At 35.6% G+C, this 19,918-nt stretch overlaps 1 protein-coding gene and 1 long non-coding RNA gene across 2 annotated transcripts; both read right to left on the minus strand.

Annotated features, from left to right (window-relative positions):
• Window positions 1-2,347: 2,347 nt before the first annotated feature.
• On the minus strand, window positions 2,348-7,277 carry LOC147762150 (uncharacterized). Its single transcript, XM_087010680.1, has 10 exons — window positions 6,968-7,277; window positions 6,134-6,224; window positions 5,778-5,915; window positions 5,275-5,335; window positions 4,908-5,021; window positions 4,333-4,665; window positions 3,762-3,975; window positions 3,266-3,449; window positions 2,973-3,026; window positions 2,348-2,691 (listed from the first exon to the last, which is right to left on the minus strand). The coding sequence occupies exons 1-10, from the start codon at window positions 6,971-6,973 to the stop codon at window positions 2,348-2,350; spliced, it is 1,539 nt and encodes a 512-aa protein (XP_086866806.1). The 5' UTR covers window positions 6,974-7,277.
• Window positions 7,278-9,528: 2,251 nt separating this feature from the next.
• LOC147762151 (uncharacterized) lies at window positions 9,529-10,948 on the minus strand. The gene is made up of 2 exons (XR_015334058.1): window positions 10,301-10,948; window positions 9,529-9,642 (listed from the first exon to the last, which is right to left on the minus strand). It is a non-coding gene; the product is annotated as an uncharacterized LOC147762151 (long non-coding RNA).
• Between the last annotated feature and the right edge of the window lie 8,970 nt (window positions 10,949-19,918).

Consider the following 19,918-nt stretch of genomic DNA (forward strand, 5'->3'; position numbering starts at 1 on the left):
TGTTTACGGTTAAAGTGCACGCCAAAGGCGACGGCGACGGCGACGGCCCCAGCTACAGCGACGGCGATGACAGACGCAGATGACGGCTATATGTACAGACACATCTGTGTCTGTACATAAACGTGTATCCAGTACAGCTAGTTGAAAGAGCTTCATGTCAGATCTTTGAAAATGGCTTTACCAGTACTTCATAGAAAATGGCTTTTGTTAATAATATATGACATTTCAAAAAATGTATATATGAGTTACCATTGAGAAAGGAAAATGTTGCAGATTATTGTTACTATAGTCAGATGAAGATATGACTTTTGATTTCCAGTTAATGTGAACAGTGATCTTGGTCACTGATGTTAACATGTTTATGACGTAATTTTTTTCTAATTGAAATGCAATTTAAAAGTATTGTAAAGGACTAGAAATTGTATTGTTGTAATAAAAAATGCAGATACCTTACAGAGGGCAACAGATGGGAATAGATTTTGATTATACTGTATGAAATAAAAAATCTGATGAAGAGGTGTTAGGATAGGACTTTTTTTTTAACGAATGTTTAAGTTGATGGTTGATACTGAGTATAACATAATCAGGTATAAAGTATAGAATATATTTCAGTCTGTTTATTAAATTGTTCAACCAACTGGGTTTTTTCTAGGATTTCCATAGCTTGACTACTTTTTTAAAACGAAAGATTGGTTTTATTCAAATTCGAAATAAACTTAAACAAGCATAATTTGTCATGATTATCCATGAAACTTTTGTCTTCTTTTGCAAACTTGTATTCTAATATCTAAAAACATGAGGGTCAGTAAAAGAAAAAGAAAATTCAGAAAATACTCACAAGGCAGATTTTATTATCACAAATCATTGAAGCTATTTTTAAAAAATGTCTATTTGAAAGTGAATGAGATCATAAATGGCAGTATTTATTAATAAAACAAGGCAGCAAAGCTGTCAAATGTACAGACAAAATAACAGAAAAAAGGATGCAAAAGAGGTCATTTTGCCAATTTTGATGCAATAATAAACAAGACCGTGGAACTTCAAAGTCACACTTTGAAAATGCCAATATGTGAAACCGTTTAACTGGCAGTAAGAATTACCAAACAGACTGCATTGCCTACTGAAGCTGTATTTTAGTCCCATGTTTCTTTCCTGTAAGTTTGAGAACAGTAAGTGACATGGTTTTTCTTAAATGGTCATCATGGGAGCAGTGCCCAAAATAGTTTTTTTTTTTTTTAATTTTGATGCAATATTACATAATGTTTAACAGCATAATGACCATCAATTTTAATAATAAAATATTAGTATCATGGATATTCAGAAAATGTGACTAGCCAAGGTCTTCAGGCCCATGGAACCTCTAAGTCACAACTTGAAAATGCCAAAATGTAAACAAGACAGCACTGTTCTGAAATGTTTTTTTTTTCATTTTTAACAATTTTTAACATAAAACAAAATTAACAGTTTACTGCCATTTTTATATGATCAACTAAGAAAATTGATGAGATGGGAAAAATATCAATAAAGCAGTGTTAAATGTCCAATTTCTTCCATTCTGAGATTCTGAACATAGTGGATGATTGAATCTGACAAACTGCAATGATATGAGTTTATTTCCATTTTTGACACTTTATTACACAATACACGATAACAAGTTTACCATCATTTTTACAAAATCAACTAACAATGTTGTAAAGATGCAGGAAATGTCAAACAAAAACTTTTATGTATCTTATTAGTTTAATAATGAGACTGTTAACATGCCTAAGAATTGAATCTGAGGAAATGTGAAAAATATGCTGAAAAGTGAAAAAACAGCATAACTTCTACAATAATGGCCCGATCATGCTGATTTTCGAACTTGACCTGCGTTTTATGAATATTCATCAGCTCTGTAAATATAAAGCCAAAAAGTAAAACTGCCTTCCACTTATCGTGTTTACAAGGAAAGTGCACGGCGACGGCATCGGCATCGGCATCGCCATCGGCATCGGCATCGGCATCGGCGACGACAGACGCAGGTGATGGCAATATGTACAGACACATCTGTGTCTGTACATAAAAAGGAGATTCTGATCACATTATTTGCACTGTTGCAATGTATTAAATAGTAAGGCAGTATGTTTGTCTATAAAAACACTTCTAATCCATAAAAAATTTAAAAGGACAAAGTTCAATACAAAATATTTTCATGATTTTTAATATTTTTCTTTAAATCATAAACATGGCATAGTTTTGCAAAGGGGATATGAGACCTCCATGAGTCTGTTTGATAAAAGTTCTTGCACTATTTCTGGAATTATATCACTTAGTAAAAGGTTCCACTGGCAAAAGAGCACTGAGTTTTTTAAAACTTAACAAGCTGTTTCTTCTCCTGCCTGTGAGCATCCTCTCCAGCCTCATTTGATGAGAAAAGTAGGCAGTAACCATACACACAAACTGCCTTCAGTGTCTGGAACACCAATAAGTCCTCCACCAGTGCCACTCCTACCAGAGCAGCCCAGTTGTACACAGCGCTGTCACTCAGCTCTCCACCATACACAATGCTGAGATATACTGCCATAGCCATGGAGACGACCAGCAAAATGAATGCTGGATAGATCAAAAAGTGGGGCAACTTTCCGTCCTGCTTTCTGTTGACCATCATCTCCAGCGACTTCAGCTCAGTGTATGGCACCTCATCTGATAGTTCTGGAACATTTTGTGTGGAAATGAATTATTGCCAAAAGTATGTGGAAGTTTAACTACAAAATGATGCCGGCTAATATTACCCCTGTTTAACATCACAATCACTGTTTTAATTATAATAAGGGCAAGGAAGCTTATGTTGGAATCAATGCTCTAAATATCTTCAAAATGTAAGCTGAAGCTGGATAACATGAAAATGCATTATCCTTTTTTTATATATTCATTCCTTTTTAAAATAATTTACTGAAATGACAGACATTGATGATACCAAAATGGACAATTACCTTCCCAAATATTAACTGCTACATCATGTGCATTGTCTTTCCTCTTGCTGTTGTCTAAAATTGCATTAAACAAGGGATATGTAAAGGGAAATATAAAAAGTTATTTGTTTGAGCCATATATTGCTACTGTTGTACATAAATTAGGAAACAGTAAATCAAAATTTTAGGATGTTACATCTGTTCTACGCTATCAAAAAGGATTAAAAAACATCATCATATAGACATGTCTACAGCATAATATAATGGCATACTATTATATATATATATATATATATATATATATATATGATTACCTGGGATGAGAAAACTTGGGTTGAAGTGAGCAATGAGACTGTAAAAAGATGCAACATCTGCATTTCTGTAGCTGGAAATCTTCCCAGCATGGGATTTTGGGATTTCTGCCTGCATCTCCTTTTGCATATTAGAGTTTAGCCTAGGGTTGTTAGGAGGAGGAGCATATGTGTAGCTGAGTGTTTTCTGAAATATTGAAAATCATCCAATAATTGATTCTGCTGACTGGTTAATATAGTCAAAATATTCCACAGATGGGGACATTTATTCTGGTGGTGGTTTGATATTGCACTATAATACCTCAATATTAGTATAATGTCTTTTTATGTTCTTAGTATATGTATATGTGCTTATAAGTCAAGCCAAATATATTGTCAAACATTACAGGAATGATACAAGTGTCTGTTTTTACATGTATGTCTCAAAGGCAATCCATGATATCTGTACAGGCACATACATGCATGCACAAACTAAAAATAGAAAAAAAGTAATAAATACCTCTTTCTTGCTGTCCACATCTCCCATGGCAACCATATCTTCCTTGACAACCAAATTTTCCTTGGCAACCATTTCTTCAATCTGTGCCATAGCCTGGTGTTCAACAGTTGCACGTGCCAAATCATAGTCCTTCTCAAAGTCATAAGCCACCTGTTTCATCATGGTCTCCACACTTCCATGCACAACTTGTTGAAACCCATCACTGATTGTGCAACTGCAAATAAAAAAAACAAACTAATTAATGAATATTTCTTCAATCAAGAAATGTTGCCAAGAATTAGTATTATTGGTAGAATAACACTCTGACTATAGTTACTAACTCCATTTACACACTCAGAACATGTGTCACATTAGCAAGAAAATGTGAAATCATTTCATTACTGTGAATATTAAACTCAAATGAAATAGTCTATGAAATGAAACAAGTGTCCAGCCCCATACAGAATCAGTCATGGCTATGAGCAAGACCTGTGGTCAACTCCCAAAACTAAAGACAAATTTAACTTTATTCCAACATAACTGTGAAATGAGGAGTCTTAAAATGAACACACAAAATAAACTGTCTCCTTACATGTCATCATACTGAGGCTCATCTTCCAGGTTCTGCAGCATGGTGTCACCAGTGTCCTCTCTGTCATAGCACCTGATATTGTACATTGCTACATCATATATGCCATTCACAAGGAATGTTCCTATATTGACAAGGAGGCTGGAGAGGAAGATACCTCTATCAAGCTGAATGACACCAACAGCACTGAGAAGGATACTGGTAAGCAGCATGTTTGCAAACATGTAGTTCAAGGTGCTGTTAAACCACAGAAGGACAGGGGCCAGCTTCAAGCTGGAACAGCGTGTCCATCCATGACAAGACCACAAATACAGAAGGCAAGTTTGCAGTCCAAACCTGAAAAATATTTTAATAAATTAAAAAATGTATATCAAATATCAAAGTACAGACATTTTACATGAAAATTACTACGAGTACATTCCATGTTGAAGAAAAACTGAATACTACATTAAAAAATCAGAATATGTATCATTATTATTATTATCTTTCATATTTTATTTGTTGATAACTTGTCAAAGCAGACATTTCAAAGTACATCATATGCTTATTTATCAATTGTGAGAAAGTCTCCAACTTACCTGTAGTTCTTACAAGACTTCAAAGTGGTGTATCCCACTGTGAGGCATCCATTGCTGCTGAAGTGGGATTCACAGCCAGATACTGTATCATATACTGTTATATCCAGCACATTCCTTCAATGAAAGAAAAATAATAATAAAAATTCACTCAAATTTCTTTATACAAAATATGTAAAAATATCTACTATAAATAACATAACAATATGAATATAAGTTAAACTACAGATGCATCCAAGGTATTCAAGACACAAAGCATATTTCAGAACAATGACAAAAATAATCTTCATTTGATTTGCAGAACTTTCTTTATACAGGTCCAATAGTGTAAATATGTTTGTGATGTTCCAGTTTGTATTTTTAAAATTACCATTGAGCTCCTGGTCTATCACTGATGTACACCACAACCTTCTTCAGTTTTCCCAGGGACTCTGAGTTTAAAATAAAAAAGATTCACTATAATGATTAAATGTTAGTGTGTTGTTTTAGAGTACAACATGCATCAAATATAACAGAGTTGTAGTTTAATTCTAAAAATAAATTTAGTTAATGCATAACAATACCATAAGAACCCTGTTTTACAAATCACCAAGAATTCTTGCACTAACTCTCTCTGAACATGCTCTGCACTTAACTTTATGATAAAAAGTCAACATAACTTAGTTAACATGATACTTTAAGTAATAGTAATCAAATATAATATAGCCACTGACTGAGATGAACAGCAAACTGGGACCTGATGTTCCAGTTAAGACTGTACATGCTGAATTGAATGTAATAAAGTAAATGGCAGTTAGCTGCTAATAATACTGTTGAATCAATATTTGCAGGAAAAGAAATTTATATGTGCGCCAAAATATTCAAGATACTCACCTTTTGTATACAAAAGAAACCATTTCTTCTGTCCTACCCCAAGGAAATTGTGCTTCCTCCCACGTTCATTCAGATTATATTCAGGAGATACCCCCTGGTCTCCTATCAACTGCAATCTGACTTTGGGTGTCTTTACTGCTACAAAACAACATATTTCTATAGTTTGGAATAAATACAGTTAAATAACAACTTCAACAATTATATAACTGTAAGACTCGCCTATATTTCTATTTCTATTTTTGTCATTTATTAAAATATATTATTATTATTATTTTCTTTCACACAATGATAACTAGTTTAAGCTTTTCAACAAGGATCAGAATCAACAACTTGAAAGATCTTAGCATCACTTTTACCTCTTTTCAGCCCATTTTGAACTGCTACCATGTATCTATAGTGATGTTCACCAGAATATTTGGGAACAACTATGATACCACTCTGCTTTCTCTGAAATGATAATGACCACTATAATTATAAGACAAAGGAAAAGAAAGGAAATGAAAGGAAAGAAATGTAAATATAAAACAATAATGTTATGAAAATGATTACAGCAGAAACAAAGTAATTTCCAGTTCTTCATCATAATTACCTATTTTATATTTTAAAGTTATCTAACACAGAAATTCATAAGAGATAACTGTTTTTATACTTTCATGCAGACTAAATTTAAAATGTACAACACAAAATTTTGTTTCAGTACCTTCTTCCAATCGAACCAAATAATATAACTTGTGCTGAGTAACATTATGCCCAAAAACGCAAAGATGAATACAAATGTGAGTTTGTGGTACACCATGAACTTTTGTGGAGCTTTTTTCAAGGCAAAAGCTAGCAAAGAAAAGAAAGGATGTAGCTTAAAAATGGAAAGCAAGGAAGCAACCAAGGGCAAAGAGAAGTATAGAAAAACACGATTAATTTAAATGAATATAAAAAAATAGAGAAAGTAGGGTCTAATGAATTAGTCTCAAACAAAACAAAACAATAACACAAAGTAAGATGCTGAATGCATGGAACTTTGACAAACCAAATTAAAAAAAAAAAAAAAAAAAAAAAAAACATCACAATTTGTGCTAAATGAATGGTGAAAAAACATTGGTTCCCCGTGAGTTGTTTTAATGTATATCGCCTGCTTTGTAAACAAGAAAGGTGCAAAAGAGTTACATAAGTCTATAGTTTGATGATATACTTACCTCCATGGAGAGGTTGCATGAGTAGCAACATCAACAAAACTTTGATCTTCAAGTTCTTCATACTGGCAATTTTTTATATGTTCTCCCTGTATCAAATAATATGAAGCCGTGTACAACAAACACGTATATTTAAAAAAGAAGTCGCGATTCAGCGAATAAACGAGAAATTATCGATATTTCAAACAATTTGGACGGAGTTGACTTTGACTTCCGCCCAAATCTCACAAATGTCTGTTGCTAATTGACGTCACAGACACAATCAGCTCACGTGACCATTGTGCTGGGATGTGCGTTAAAACAGCCAAATCGATAAAACAATAATAGTTATAAATAACATTCACCTTGATTGGGGCTTTAATAAATTACTTTAAAGAGGATAAGTATGGTTTATGTTATTTTTCGTATTTGTTTGAATATATGCATATAGATCTACTTAAATAGAAGACAGAGGAAGACTGGCTACGCTAAGCAGGGGCGGATCCAGGATTATTTGAAGAGGGTGTCCGCGGATGCGAAGTCGAGCCCCCCGCCCTTTGGCGTGGGTTCGGGGCCTGCTGAAGATCCCCGAAAAAATGTTATTTTTTGAGGGCAGACGGTGTCATTTGGTATTGATTGAAATTATGATTCAGCTAGTCAAAATTCTAATTTCAGGAGGGGATCATTGGTGTGATTTTGTTACAGAAATTGAAAAAGGGGGGGGGGGGGGGGGGGGGGGGGGGGGGGGGTAGGAGCCCCCTGAATAAAGGTTAGACATGAATCTCAGCAATATTATTATTACTTAAATACATATCTGAATCCTGCACATGTGCACACACACACACGCGCGCACTGGTATATGCACACTATATTGCAGAGCACAATTTAGCCTTTGACACAAGAGCTCCGAGAACTGGAGTAGTTTGCAATGGATGTCAACGTAAGCGACGCAGATGTGTCAACCTCATCCACCAGATCCAAAGGCGTTCCAAAATGAGCCCAACACACTTAAAAACATGTCATACAAAGTTTAAATACCTCTACTGAGTATGTAAAATTCAACAAGTATGTAAAAGTCAAGATTTCGTCGCTGTCAGTCACAAGCAGGTACCTCTGTCTAAACGGCCTTGACCTATAATCATATTATTTCACTAGAGTCTATGCCAATCTAAGTGTGCATATATTTAATTTTATTTCTTCACCATGATTTTCTGTCGCAAAAGATGTCCTAAATAAATAACTAACCACACTAGAATGACTTTATTTTCTAGTTTGATATGAGTGTGGTTTGTGTGACTTCATTGAGGTGGGTAACAGTTAAGACAATTCCTTTTTGAACGGTGACAAGTGGGTCGAGTCCATTCGATTTGAGAAGTTACAGTTAGGACGAGTCCATTCTATTTGAGGGGTAACAGGTAGGGCGAGTCTATTCCATTTGAGGGGTTGCAGGTGGGGCGAGTCCATTCCATCTGAGGGGTGACAGGTGGGCCAAGTCCATTCTTTTTGAGGGGTGGCAGGTGGGGTGAGTCCATTTCATCTGAGGGGTGACAGGTGAGGCGAGTCCATTCCATTTGAGGGGTGACAGGTGAGGCGAGTCCATTCCATCTGAAGGGGTGACAGGAGGGACGAGTTCATTTCATCTGAGGGGTGACAGGTGGGGCGATTCCATTCTTTTTGAGGGGTGACAGGTGAGGCGTGTTCGTCCGATTTGAGGAGCGCATGCACGTAAAATCACCACAAAATTACATTATAATGTCCGTGCAATTAACTTTATAAAATATATTTTTTTAAATATTGTGTTAGCAAAGTTTTGGGGGGATATAAACTTGTATCATGCAGAATTAATCATAAAATTATTGGTCTTAAAAATTTGCTTTTCCACAATTTCATATAAATATAACCTTTTTGTCGGTACATTTGTGACTGTGTAGAAATTAATCTACATCACAAAATTAAATTAAGGGATCAATATATTTAAAACATTTTTTTTAAAGAAGCCAGTTTCAACTGTTGCCATTTCAAGTGTCTCTCAACTTTCTCATTTTTTCCGTTTAAATTTTAAATTTAAGTATTCATATGATAAGAAGATCGTGAAATTTAAATCAATTTTCTGCAACAATAACCAGAATCCTTCAAAAATGGACCCATATTAAAATTGAGAGAATGATATCCGGGAGGACGTATTCATTTATTCCAAGAAATATAAAACAACTATCTAACTACAGAATAAAATACAGAATAGCTTTTCAAAAAGCAAAATCGTAAATTCACACATATTGTATTTATAAATGTGGGCTGTTGGAAAATCTTGAACGTGTATTCTTAAAATGCTCAAACTCAATAATTTACAAAATACTAGGAATATTTACTAACTTTTTAAAAAAAGCTTTTGGTTTTAGATATCTTCTGTTACTGCAGAAATCAACAATCCCAAACACAATATTTACAGATCAGTTTTAGCGGATAAAATTCGAAAGTGCTCAAACATATGAATAGTTATCATACCTTTATTATTACCACTATTTTTATCGACATCATTTCATATCAAAGTTAAAGAAACAAGCAATGACAAACTTATCTATCCAGCTTTTATTAAAATACAATAGTTGCATGAATTTGCGTTTGGTTCCAGAAAGTGAATGAAAGGCTTGGTTGCTAGCAGGCGGGTGTTGTGCAGTACTCAGTATCTCAGCTGACTTCTGAAATGAGAAAGTAATGTAATACAATATTTGACTAAACGGGCAGACTTGGAAAATACAACAAATGCATTTTACATCAAAGAAAAGAGGGTGCTTGAAATGATGTGGGTGTTTACTGACTTGTCAGATGTTCAGGCTCAGATAGCACCCCTCAAAAAACCAATCTACATCGTGGTGACCTTACGCCAAAATTAAGATCTGAGGTTATTGATAAAGATACGGTATTTGAGATTTCTTGCTTTGAAAAAATAAACATTGAAAACAATTCTTTAATTCGTGGAGGTTATTACTAAGGACGTTAATTTATTTTACCTACTATTCAATGTTGTAATATCGAAAATCGCTATGCAACACGCGTTTGTGCGTCATATTTTGACCATAAAATTGATGTACACGTTGATAGGGCACACTTGTCTTTGGACCAAAAGCTCAGAACTGTGGCAAGTACAGTATTATCATCTAAATTAGTCCGTGATTTTTGTGGTAATATTCCCATTTACTTTTAAGCTAGCTTATATTCTGAGTGACATAAAAGAAACGACAGGCAAAACATAACAAAGAATCGCAACATAAATACTTTTTAACGTAATTTTCCTTGCATTCTTTCACGCTTTGTATATCTACTGACTAAGGTTACTGAAGAAAAAATGATACTTACGGGACATGCATTTGTGTCTTCGCCTCATAAAAGTTCGACCTTGCAGCTGTACCACACATGCTGTTGCCTCTTCACCCTGATGTGTCCTACTGCCTAGTGAGCATTGGGGAAGACAGCTCGCACTACGATGAGCAACTTATTGTTATGCAAATTACAGACAGGTATGGCCCATTTTAGGTGAGGGACTGTGGCTGGAACTGTTCACGAATGTTCACTGCCAAAATCATGTATATGAAGATTTGACTGAGGTCCACTTGTTGTTAAAATACACCACTTTATTCCACAAATATAGCGCATGCATCTTTAATCATGCGGTTTGATTCAACACTTCCACAAAACTCAACGCCAGGGAAAGAGAATGCTGATAGTGGCGGATTTAGAGGGGGCCAGGGAGGTCGTGACCCCCTCTTCGGTTTCTGAAAAAATTACACTAATATTCCCCTCTTGTTTTGATTTTTTTCAATTGAGGCTTACTGTCTGGTAACTCTCAGATTTAGGTTGATGATTTTGAGTTTCTATGACCCCCTCTTCGGTTTCTGAAAAAGTTACACTAATATTCCCCTCTTGTTTTGATTTTTTTCAATTGAAGCTTACTGTCTGGTAACTCTCAGATTTAGGTTGATGATTTTGAGTAACAGCAAGCTGACTTCAAGTAGTAGACCTAGTAGTTAAAATAGAATAAAGAAAAAATATAAGGTCGCAAATCGCAAAGAGATATTATAGGGAAAGATGATGACGAATTTTCCGTTTTGAAAAAGAAATTAAAAATAGGTCCTAATGCAATAGGCGATTAAGGACAGTAGTACCAAAAATGCGATCAAAATCCATTTCCGGCTATATTTTGCTTGTTATACCTTTAAAAATTAATAACTACAGGGTTACTACTTAATACTTTGTTGCTTTTGCATGGGGGCACGTACGAGCGCTCGAGAGAGAGAGAGAGAGAGAGTATTTATTTAATGTTAGAACGTGATATTAGACTACAATGTGATTTCTTTGACTTTCATTTGAAAAAATGATGTCCTTTTTGAATGTGGCAGGCATCATGTTTGTAGAATGTGGCGTCACTTACAATGACCAGTTCGAAAGAAAGTTGAAATAACTAGATTTTGCAAATTAGATAGATAATATATAATAATTTATTAAACCAATAAAATACAAATGTATAACATCTGGAAGTTTTTGCCCTGTAATAGCATCATTATTGAATAAAACTTTTTAAATGTACTAAAATGAAATTACGTATTAGTGTTAAAAAGAGTTACTGCTGAAGGATAAAAGCTACATGAAAGGAAAATCGCCTAATCTTTTAATAGTCTCTCCGCCTCTCACACGCCTCCGCCCCCCCCCCCCCCCCACCCCATGCATCGTCCCTGCGGGGTACAGTCATTAAATCTCGGCTCCATCGGGACGACACATGGGGAGGCGTGTGAGAGGCGGACAGACTATTAAAAGATTAGGCGGTTTTCCGTTCATGTACGTCCGCCATATTTAGGTCGTGGCTTTGTAGAGCCATGGCTCAACTCGATGTGAATGCGGCCTAAAATAGACATATTCCTGGTAAAAGCGTTCAATTTCCTTAGAAATTACCTTCACTGTCTTGCCTTTTTAAATCATTTCGTGAAGACACTCATCAATATAAAATGTGTCTCTCTTTGCTCTCTTTGTCTCTCAAATGTAAAACCGCGTAGTATGACACAAATGAAAAACACAGTCTCACACTAAGGTAATACACATTGCAAGTAATACTTCTTATTATATATGAACAACTTCATTCTACATTTGTACAGAGGTTCTTTTGTTATTTCGGATCGGTATATAATGAACAAACGTGTCAAGAGACGCGTATTAAGACATTTTAACGATATTCTTTAGTGAGATAAATGGTTAAAAACGTTGATTTTATGGACTACTATGTATATTATGTATATATTTACAGCGGTCAACGGCTTGTCACATCTAGCACATTTCCATTAATTCTGTGGTTGTCGTCACAACCATGTTGAGACAGGACAGACGTCAGAATATACCGCGTATGTGAAAAAATGTTTTTACGTATGGACCGAGCCCCCTATGCTAAAATATCATTTCCCGAGGAAATGAAATATATATGCATCGCTTCAAATTAGGCCTACATTTCTTTCATAAGATAATATTAAATGTCATCTTAGAGTTGTACTGGTATGTTGAACAATCATGTGATATATGATATGTGTTGAAGACGTGTGAATGGAAGAGTACTGACCGCTTGATTTAACTGGCGGATATTGGCGAGGTATAATAGATTGTTACCATTCGCGTAAAATAACTGGTTATTAACTGGTACATGAAAGTATTGGCAGTTTCAACCTCCCATCACATAATCCCAGCAGTCGAGTTAAAACTGGCGGCGAATGAACATGTGTAAATTTAAAAAGAAAAATAGTATTTTCCATTCATCAATACCTCTGGAGATGTCACGTTGTCTTTTGGCGTAGTCACTGTATTACACCTATACTAACTTATCAGTGTAATGATTAACGTGTGTTTATATGACTGTCAATTTCATTCAGGGTAGATAAGGTGAGCTGAAAACTTTAATCTCTTTTTTAAACAGCTGTCAGAAGTTCATCATTTTTCTCCAATGAACAAAGCTTATAAGCTAAGTTATTTTCACCTCACCTGTGATAAAATAGATCGCACTACATGTAGTGTGTTTCACCAGCTAGTGATAATATACATATTTTATACTACGCAAATAAAGAGTTCCTTTGTTTTCTCCCACTCAAATTTATACTTCTGAGGGCCATGACTCTCTTCGACAGCTTTAGTTATCATCTGAGTGTTAATTGAGATTGGCGTTTGTTTATGGTAAAATTTGATTTGTTATGTAGGCCTAAATGGTATTTTTCTCTAAGTGGCTTTTGATCCTCTTTTTTTCTGACACTCGCCGCACATTAGTAAAACAAGGCAGCAAAGCTGTCAAATGTACAGACAAAAAGCAGGAAATAACTATGCACAAAATAGGCTACTGTCAATTCTGATGCAAAAGTACATTATGTTAAACTGCAAATTCAACATCAAATTTTAATTATGCTCAACAGGTAATACCAATGTAAGTAAAATGTGTAACAAGCATAAGGCTTCAGGCCCATGGCAGTTCAAGTTCACACTTTGAAAATGTATAACTTCCAGAAAAAGAAGCCAATTAGACTGCTTTTCCAACTCAGGCTGCATTTTAGTCCTGTTTTTCTTTTTTGAACGTTTGGCAATCATCAGTAACATGGTTTTCCCAGAATGGTCATCATGGCAGCAGCACCCAAAATTGTGTTTTTCTTCTATTCTGATGCAATATTACATAATGGTTAACAGCATAATGACCGTCAATTTTTAATAATAAAATATACGTATCATGCATTTTCAGAAAATGTGACTAGCATGGAACTTCAAGCCCATGGAACTTCAAAGTCACACCTTGAAAATGCCAATATGTGAAAAATTAAATTTTCACAAAAAAAACTGTTTAACTAGCAGAAAGAATTACCAAACAGACTGCATTGCCTACTGAAGCTGTATTTTAGTCCCATGTTTCTTTCCTGTAAGTTTGAGAACAGTAAGTGACATGATTTTTCTTAAATGGTCATCATGGGAACAGTGCCCAAAATATTTTTTTTTCCAAATTTTGATGCAATATTACATAACGTTTAACAGCATAATGACCATCAATTTTTAATAATAAAATATAAGTATTATGGATATTCAGAAAATGTGACTAGCAAAGGTCTTCAGGCCCATGGAACTTCAAAGTCACAACTTGAAAATGCCAAAATGTAAACAAGACAGCACTGTTCTGAAATGTTTTTTTTTTTCATTTTTAACACTTTTTAAACATAAAACAAAATTAACAGTTTACTGCCATTTTTATATGATCAACTAAGAAAATTGATGAGATGGGAAAAATATCAATAGAACAGTGTCAAATGTCCAATTTCCTCCATTCTGAGTTTCTGAACATAGTGAATGATTGAATCTTACAAACTGTAATGATATGAGTTTATTTCCATTTTTGACACCTTATTACACAATACACGATAACAAGTTTACCATCATTTTTACAAAATCAACTAACAATGTTGTAAAGATGCAGGAAATGTCAAACAAACACTTTTACTTATCTTATTAATTAAATAATGAAACTGTTAACATGCCTAAAAATTGAATCTGAGGAAATGTGAAACAAGACAGCACTATTCTGAAATGGGTTTATTTCCATTTTTAACACTTTTTTAACATAAAACAAAATAAACAGTTTACTGCCATTTTTTTATGATCAACTAAGAAAATTGATGAGATGTGAAAAATATCAATAGAACAGTGTCAAATGTCCAATTTCCTCCATTCTGAGTTTCTGAACATAATGAATGATTGAATCTTACAAACTGCAATGATATGAGTTTATTTCCATTTTTGACACCTTATTACACAATACACGATTACAGGTTTAACATCATTTTTACTTAATCAACTAACAATGTTGTAAAGATGCAGGAAATGTCAAACAAACACTTTTACGTATCTTATTAATTAAATAAAGAGACTGTTAACATGCCTAAGAATTGAATCTGAGGAAATGTGAAAAAACAGCATAACTTATAAAATAATGGTCCGATTATGCTGATTTTCGAACTTGACCTGCGTTTTAGTAAGATTGATTACTCCTGTGAGTTTCATGACAACAGGCCTATGGGTTTTCCTTGAAATGTGTTAACAGTTTTGCATATATGCTGAAAAGTGAAAAAACAGCATAACTTATAAAATAATGGTCCGATCATGCCGATTTTCGAACTTGACCTGTGTTTTAGTAAGATTGATTACTCCTGTGAGTTTCATGACAACAGGCCTATCAGTTTTCCTTGAAATGTGTTAACAGTGTTGCATATATGCTGAAAAGTGAAAAAAACAGCATAAATTCTACAATAATGGCCTGATCATGCTGATTTTCGAACTTGACCTGCGTTTTATGAATATTCATCAGCTCTGTAAATATAAAGCCAAAAAGTAAAACTGTCTTCCACCTATGGTGTTAACGCTGAAAGTGCACGGCAACATGATTGGCGACGGCGACGACAGACGCAGGTGATGGCAATATGTACAGACACATCTGTGTCTGTACATAAAAATGTGACTAGCAAAGGTCTTCAGGTCTACGGAACTTCAAAGTCACACCTCGAAAATGCCAAAATGTAAACAAGACAGCACTGTTCTGAAATGGTTTTTTTTTCCATTTTTAACAATTTTTTAACATGAAACAAAATTAACAGTTTACTGCCATTTTTATATGATCAACTAAGAAAATTGATGAGATGGGGAAAATATATTGTTTTGAAATGGTTTTTTTTCCATTTTTAACAATTTTTTAACATGAAACAAAATTAACAGTTTACTGCCATTTTTATATGATCAACTAAGAAAATTGATGAGATGGGGAAAATATCAATACAACAGTGTTACATGTCCAATTTCCTCCATTCTGAGATTCTGAACATCATGAATGATTGAATCTGACAAACTGCAATGATGAGTTTATTTCCATATTTGAAACTCTATTACATAATACACGATAACAAGTTTACCATCATTTTTACACAATCAACTAACAATGTTGCACAGATGCAGGAAATGTGAAACAAACACCTTTACGTATCTTATTAGTTAAATAATGAGACTGTTAACATGCCTAAGAATTGAATCTGAGGAAATGTGAAAAAACAGCATAACTTCTAAAATAATGGCCCGATAATGCTGATTTTCGAACTTGACCTGCGTTTTAGTGAGGTTGATTACTCCTGTGAGTTTCATGACAACAGGCCTATCGGTTTTCCTTGAAATGTGTTAACAGTGTTGCATATAAGCTAAAAAGTGAAAAAACAGCATAACTTCTACAATAATTGCCCAAACATGCTGATTTTCGAACTTGACCTGCGTTTTATAAATATTTACCAGCTCTGTAAATATAAAGCCAAAAAGTAAAACTGTCTTCCACTTATCGTGTTAACGATGAAAGTGCACGGCGACGGCGACGGCGACATCGACGGCGACAGGGACGGCGACAGGGACGGCGACGGCGACGACAGACGCAGGTGATGGCAATATGTACAGACACATCTGTGTCTGTACATAAAAACATCTGGAAAAACTTAAAATAGACGTCTTCGTTACCCTGGCCAGTGGTGGAATCACGAACGCAGGTTTTGATAATTATACAATATATGGTGACTTGTTGTTCCCCCCCCCCCCCTCCCACCCCATTCAAAGTTGGGGTTTGACAATATATGATAGTCAACATCAATTTCATACACCACTGTTAACGAACTTTAAATATTGAAGACATTTTTCGGCGTTTTCTTTTGTTACATATTTGTGAGAGTGAGTCAAAATCGTTTTTCAAGTGGTCGCAGGCAGTGTAACAGGGACACAATTATTGTGTCAATACTATATTGAATAGTATAGGTAGAGCTACACGAAGTGGGGTCGTAGCATTTTCCTGTGAGTCGTCGTTCTCTGCAGCTGGGCATGACGTACCGTCTGGCCACACGGGGCGCTAGTAGTCTTATCTTGTACAAAAGTATTGAAAAGTGATTTTTAAATACTATTTAAGGGCCCCTGATATTAGAGGGTAGGCACGCCACTGCTCGTCATCTGTTAAAGGAGAAACTAAAATGATTTTCACTATCAATAACTACTTGTGTGATAGGGACCATTCCCAGACCCTATTGTACTAACTGTGGATCGATCTATCTCCGAGTGGATTCTCGCTAAATTGCAGTTAACTTAAGCGGCTCAGATGTCTATCACGCCTACTGAAGCTGCTAGGGGGTAATTATCGTTAAGCAGCTTCAGTATCGTTCGCATCCACGTACTCAGTGGGAGATCAAATGCCTTGAACATATTCTAAACAATTCCATGCGCTGCTTATATCTTCATTTTAATACGTCGGAATCAGGGTGTTGGGAGATCGAATATAGAAATTAGAACGGTTGAGAGAACAGAAAATATTTGATAAATCTTTAACTAGAGAGGGGAGTGAAATGATACTATTAGGCTCCATAGAGGCGTTCAAAAAATTGTACTACTGTCGGTATTTCACGAAGTCAGCGCGGGGTATTGTAGTCGAGTCGCCACTCCCATAGGCCCAATAGTCGAACCCTGCAATGTTCTTTCCTGTAAACTTTTTTTGCTGAAATGCATTCTTCAGGCCAAGAGAAGCAAAATTAGCTTGGTTGCTATTTCCGAGACCTTGAGCATTTTTCAATATGGCCGTCAATTTATGACGAAAAACAGAAAAACGACCAGAAGTCGCCGGGTAAACTTTATTGACAGCCTTTTTGAACGTGTATCCTATCAGGGGAGCACAACAGTACTAGTGAATACGCTTAATCGCGTACCACTGAGCAAAAAACCAAAATGGCCGTCAAAACATAAGGCAGAAAATGATAAAAGCTGCAGAATCAGTTTGTTTTTTGCATATTTATTTTTATAAAAACCATATCCCCTTTTTATATTTATGTTAATTATAATATTTTGTTAGTCATGACCCGAAACTCTTGGAGTAAGCTTATCTGACAGTTCACTAACCCCGCCCCCCCCCCCCCCCAAGAGTCTGTTTGCTACTTCTCCGGGTCCCATAGTCAAATACTTAGAATGTTATTCCCTGAATTTTTAAAAAGAATTTAACACTTTGGGGGTATAAAACCAATTTAATTTGGGCTTTCTTGGCAGTGGCTAGATATGGAACATTGATCAATTTTCAAAATTCAAGATGGCCGTCAATAATATAAAAATATATTATAATATCATTATATTATAAATAAATGATTGTGTAACATAGCAAAGAGTCGAGTTTAAAGTGCATGATATTCCGCATTTCAAATGACCGCTAAAATATGTCCAAAAAGGTACAAAGCAGATAAATTACGTTGTAAACTGATAATTAGGCGTATAATAAAATGTATCTAACCCTGTTATTTATTGACAAAGTGTACTTGTAAGGTACAGTTATACTAAGACTCTATAAAAGAGGATCATTGATAGGACTGACCATTACGTAAGTTCTCTTTTTAATACAGAAAGTTTATCAATATCTTTATCATAACTTTTTCAGTATGTACATAAAATTTAGCTTTAAAACCTCCCATTCTTTTTATTGAGATTGGCACGTGTAAGAATATTTCATCAGTATATAACATCTTTTCTAGTTTTTCTTATTACTGCACTTTTTTCACTTTGCATTTTTAAGAGTCAATAAGCAAAACATCTTACAAATCTTTTGGTTATATACTGACAGCCATTAAAATCTTTAAGGCCATATTTTTCAAAATAATTGTTATTTTGAAGCTCTAAACTGGATTATTTTCATATGAATCATTTGTTTAGGACATTGGTATACAGAACCAAAAATCTTAAGTTACATGAATAGTTTCAAAAAAAAAAAAAAAAAAAAATGGCACCAGCCCAACAGAAAGTCACAACGGTCAATAGCCGGTACGATCTCCGCTTGCTTCGATGCAGGCGGCGAACTTTTGGCGCATGCTCGGGCAATAAATGTGGATGGGATGGTGTCCTGTGGAATCCTATTCCAGCCTTGTCGTAGTGCCTCGATCAGCTGCTGCCTTGGCCAACGGACGGCCAAGATATATGTAGTACTTACAAGTGTTCAATCATATCCGGAAAATAAACAGGCCGGGGTAGGACATCCACCCTTGGGATGTCCTACCCCGAATGTGAACGGGTCATGTCCTGTTGGGAAAAGGTGATACCAGTTTTCTGCTGCATTAACGAGGTTATGTGAGGTTGCAGGATCTGATCTATGTAGTGACGAGCAGTTACTGGTATGTTGCCATCAACGACCACCATCGGTTGACCGCCAGCAAGCGTCGACGCACAGTGGGGCTGCTGCTCCGGTTGTTGTTCCTGCCGGGTGCTTCTTGTGCTGTACGACTGGCATGGCGAAACTGCTCCCGTAGCTGATGCAACCTGGTGTAGCGATCTTGGTCTGGATTTGACCTTGGTCTGGATTTGACCTCTCTCGCCCTGGCTGCGGTATATGGCTAACAGAGCCTGGCATGTTGTGGCATTCAACCAGGTTCCTGATTGTGGGGTGGGAACAGCCCATACATTGTAGCTCAAATCAGACTCCCCTCACACCCAGTGCCCAGAGATGTACGTTGTTCACATGATAGACATGGCATGATTCCATTCACTGGACTAACAGCATGGGTGACCTTTATTGGGCCTTTACAGGCCTCCAAACCCCCAAAATGTGCAGATGCCCACTGAGTATTGCTCAATGTGTATTTGGTCCATTTTTGCAAAAAAAAAAAGCTTACCCATGAGCAACGAATGAAGTAGAAAAATGCATACATTACTATCTCAAAGCTTCCATTATCTGTAAGTATATATTGGCAAAAACAACATTTCGAATACATGATGTCGATGGATAACCCTCGCATATCCCCGTACTATGTCACGTTGTCCTGAATAGCTGACTTCATGGGCCCTAACCTCTGGGTTTGTATACCCCTGCTTGGATCTCGGTTATTTATAATAAAATTCATTGTTAAACAACAAAAATGCCTTTAT

The sequence above is a fragment of the Lingula anatina genome, chromosome 4 (assembly GCF_051362555.1).
Source record: "Lingula anatina isolate TDL-2025a chromosome 4, LinAna3.0, whole genome shotgun sequence".
In the NCBI taxonomy this organism is placed as follows: Eukaryota; Metazoa; Brachiopoda; class Lingulata; order Lingulida; family Lingulidae; genus Lingula; species Lingula anatina.

Coding starts and splice junctions, on each gene's coding strand:
- LOC147762150 (XM_087010680.1), bottom strand. Junction 5,916..6,133: donor TCAAAATGGGCTGAAAAGAG/GTAAAAGTGATG, acceptor GTTGTTTTGTAG/CAGTAAAGACACCCAAAGTC. Junction 5,336..5,777: donor GTTTCTTTTGTATACAAAAG/GTGAGTATCTTG, acceptor TTTTAAACTCAG/AGTCCCTGGGAAAACTGAAG.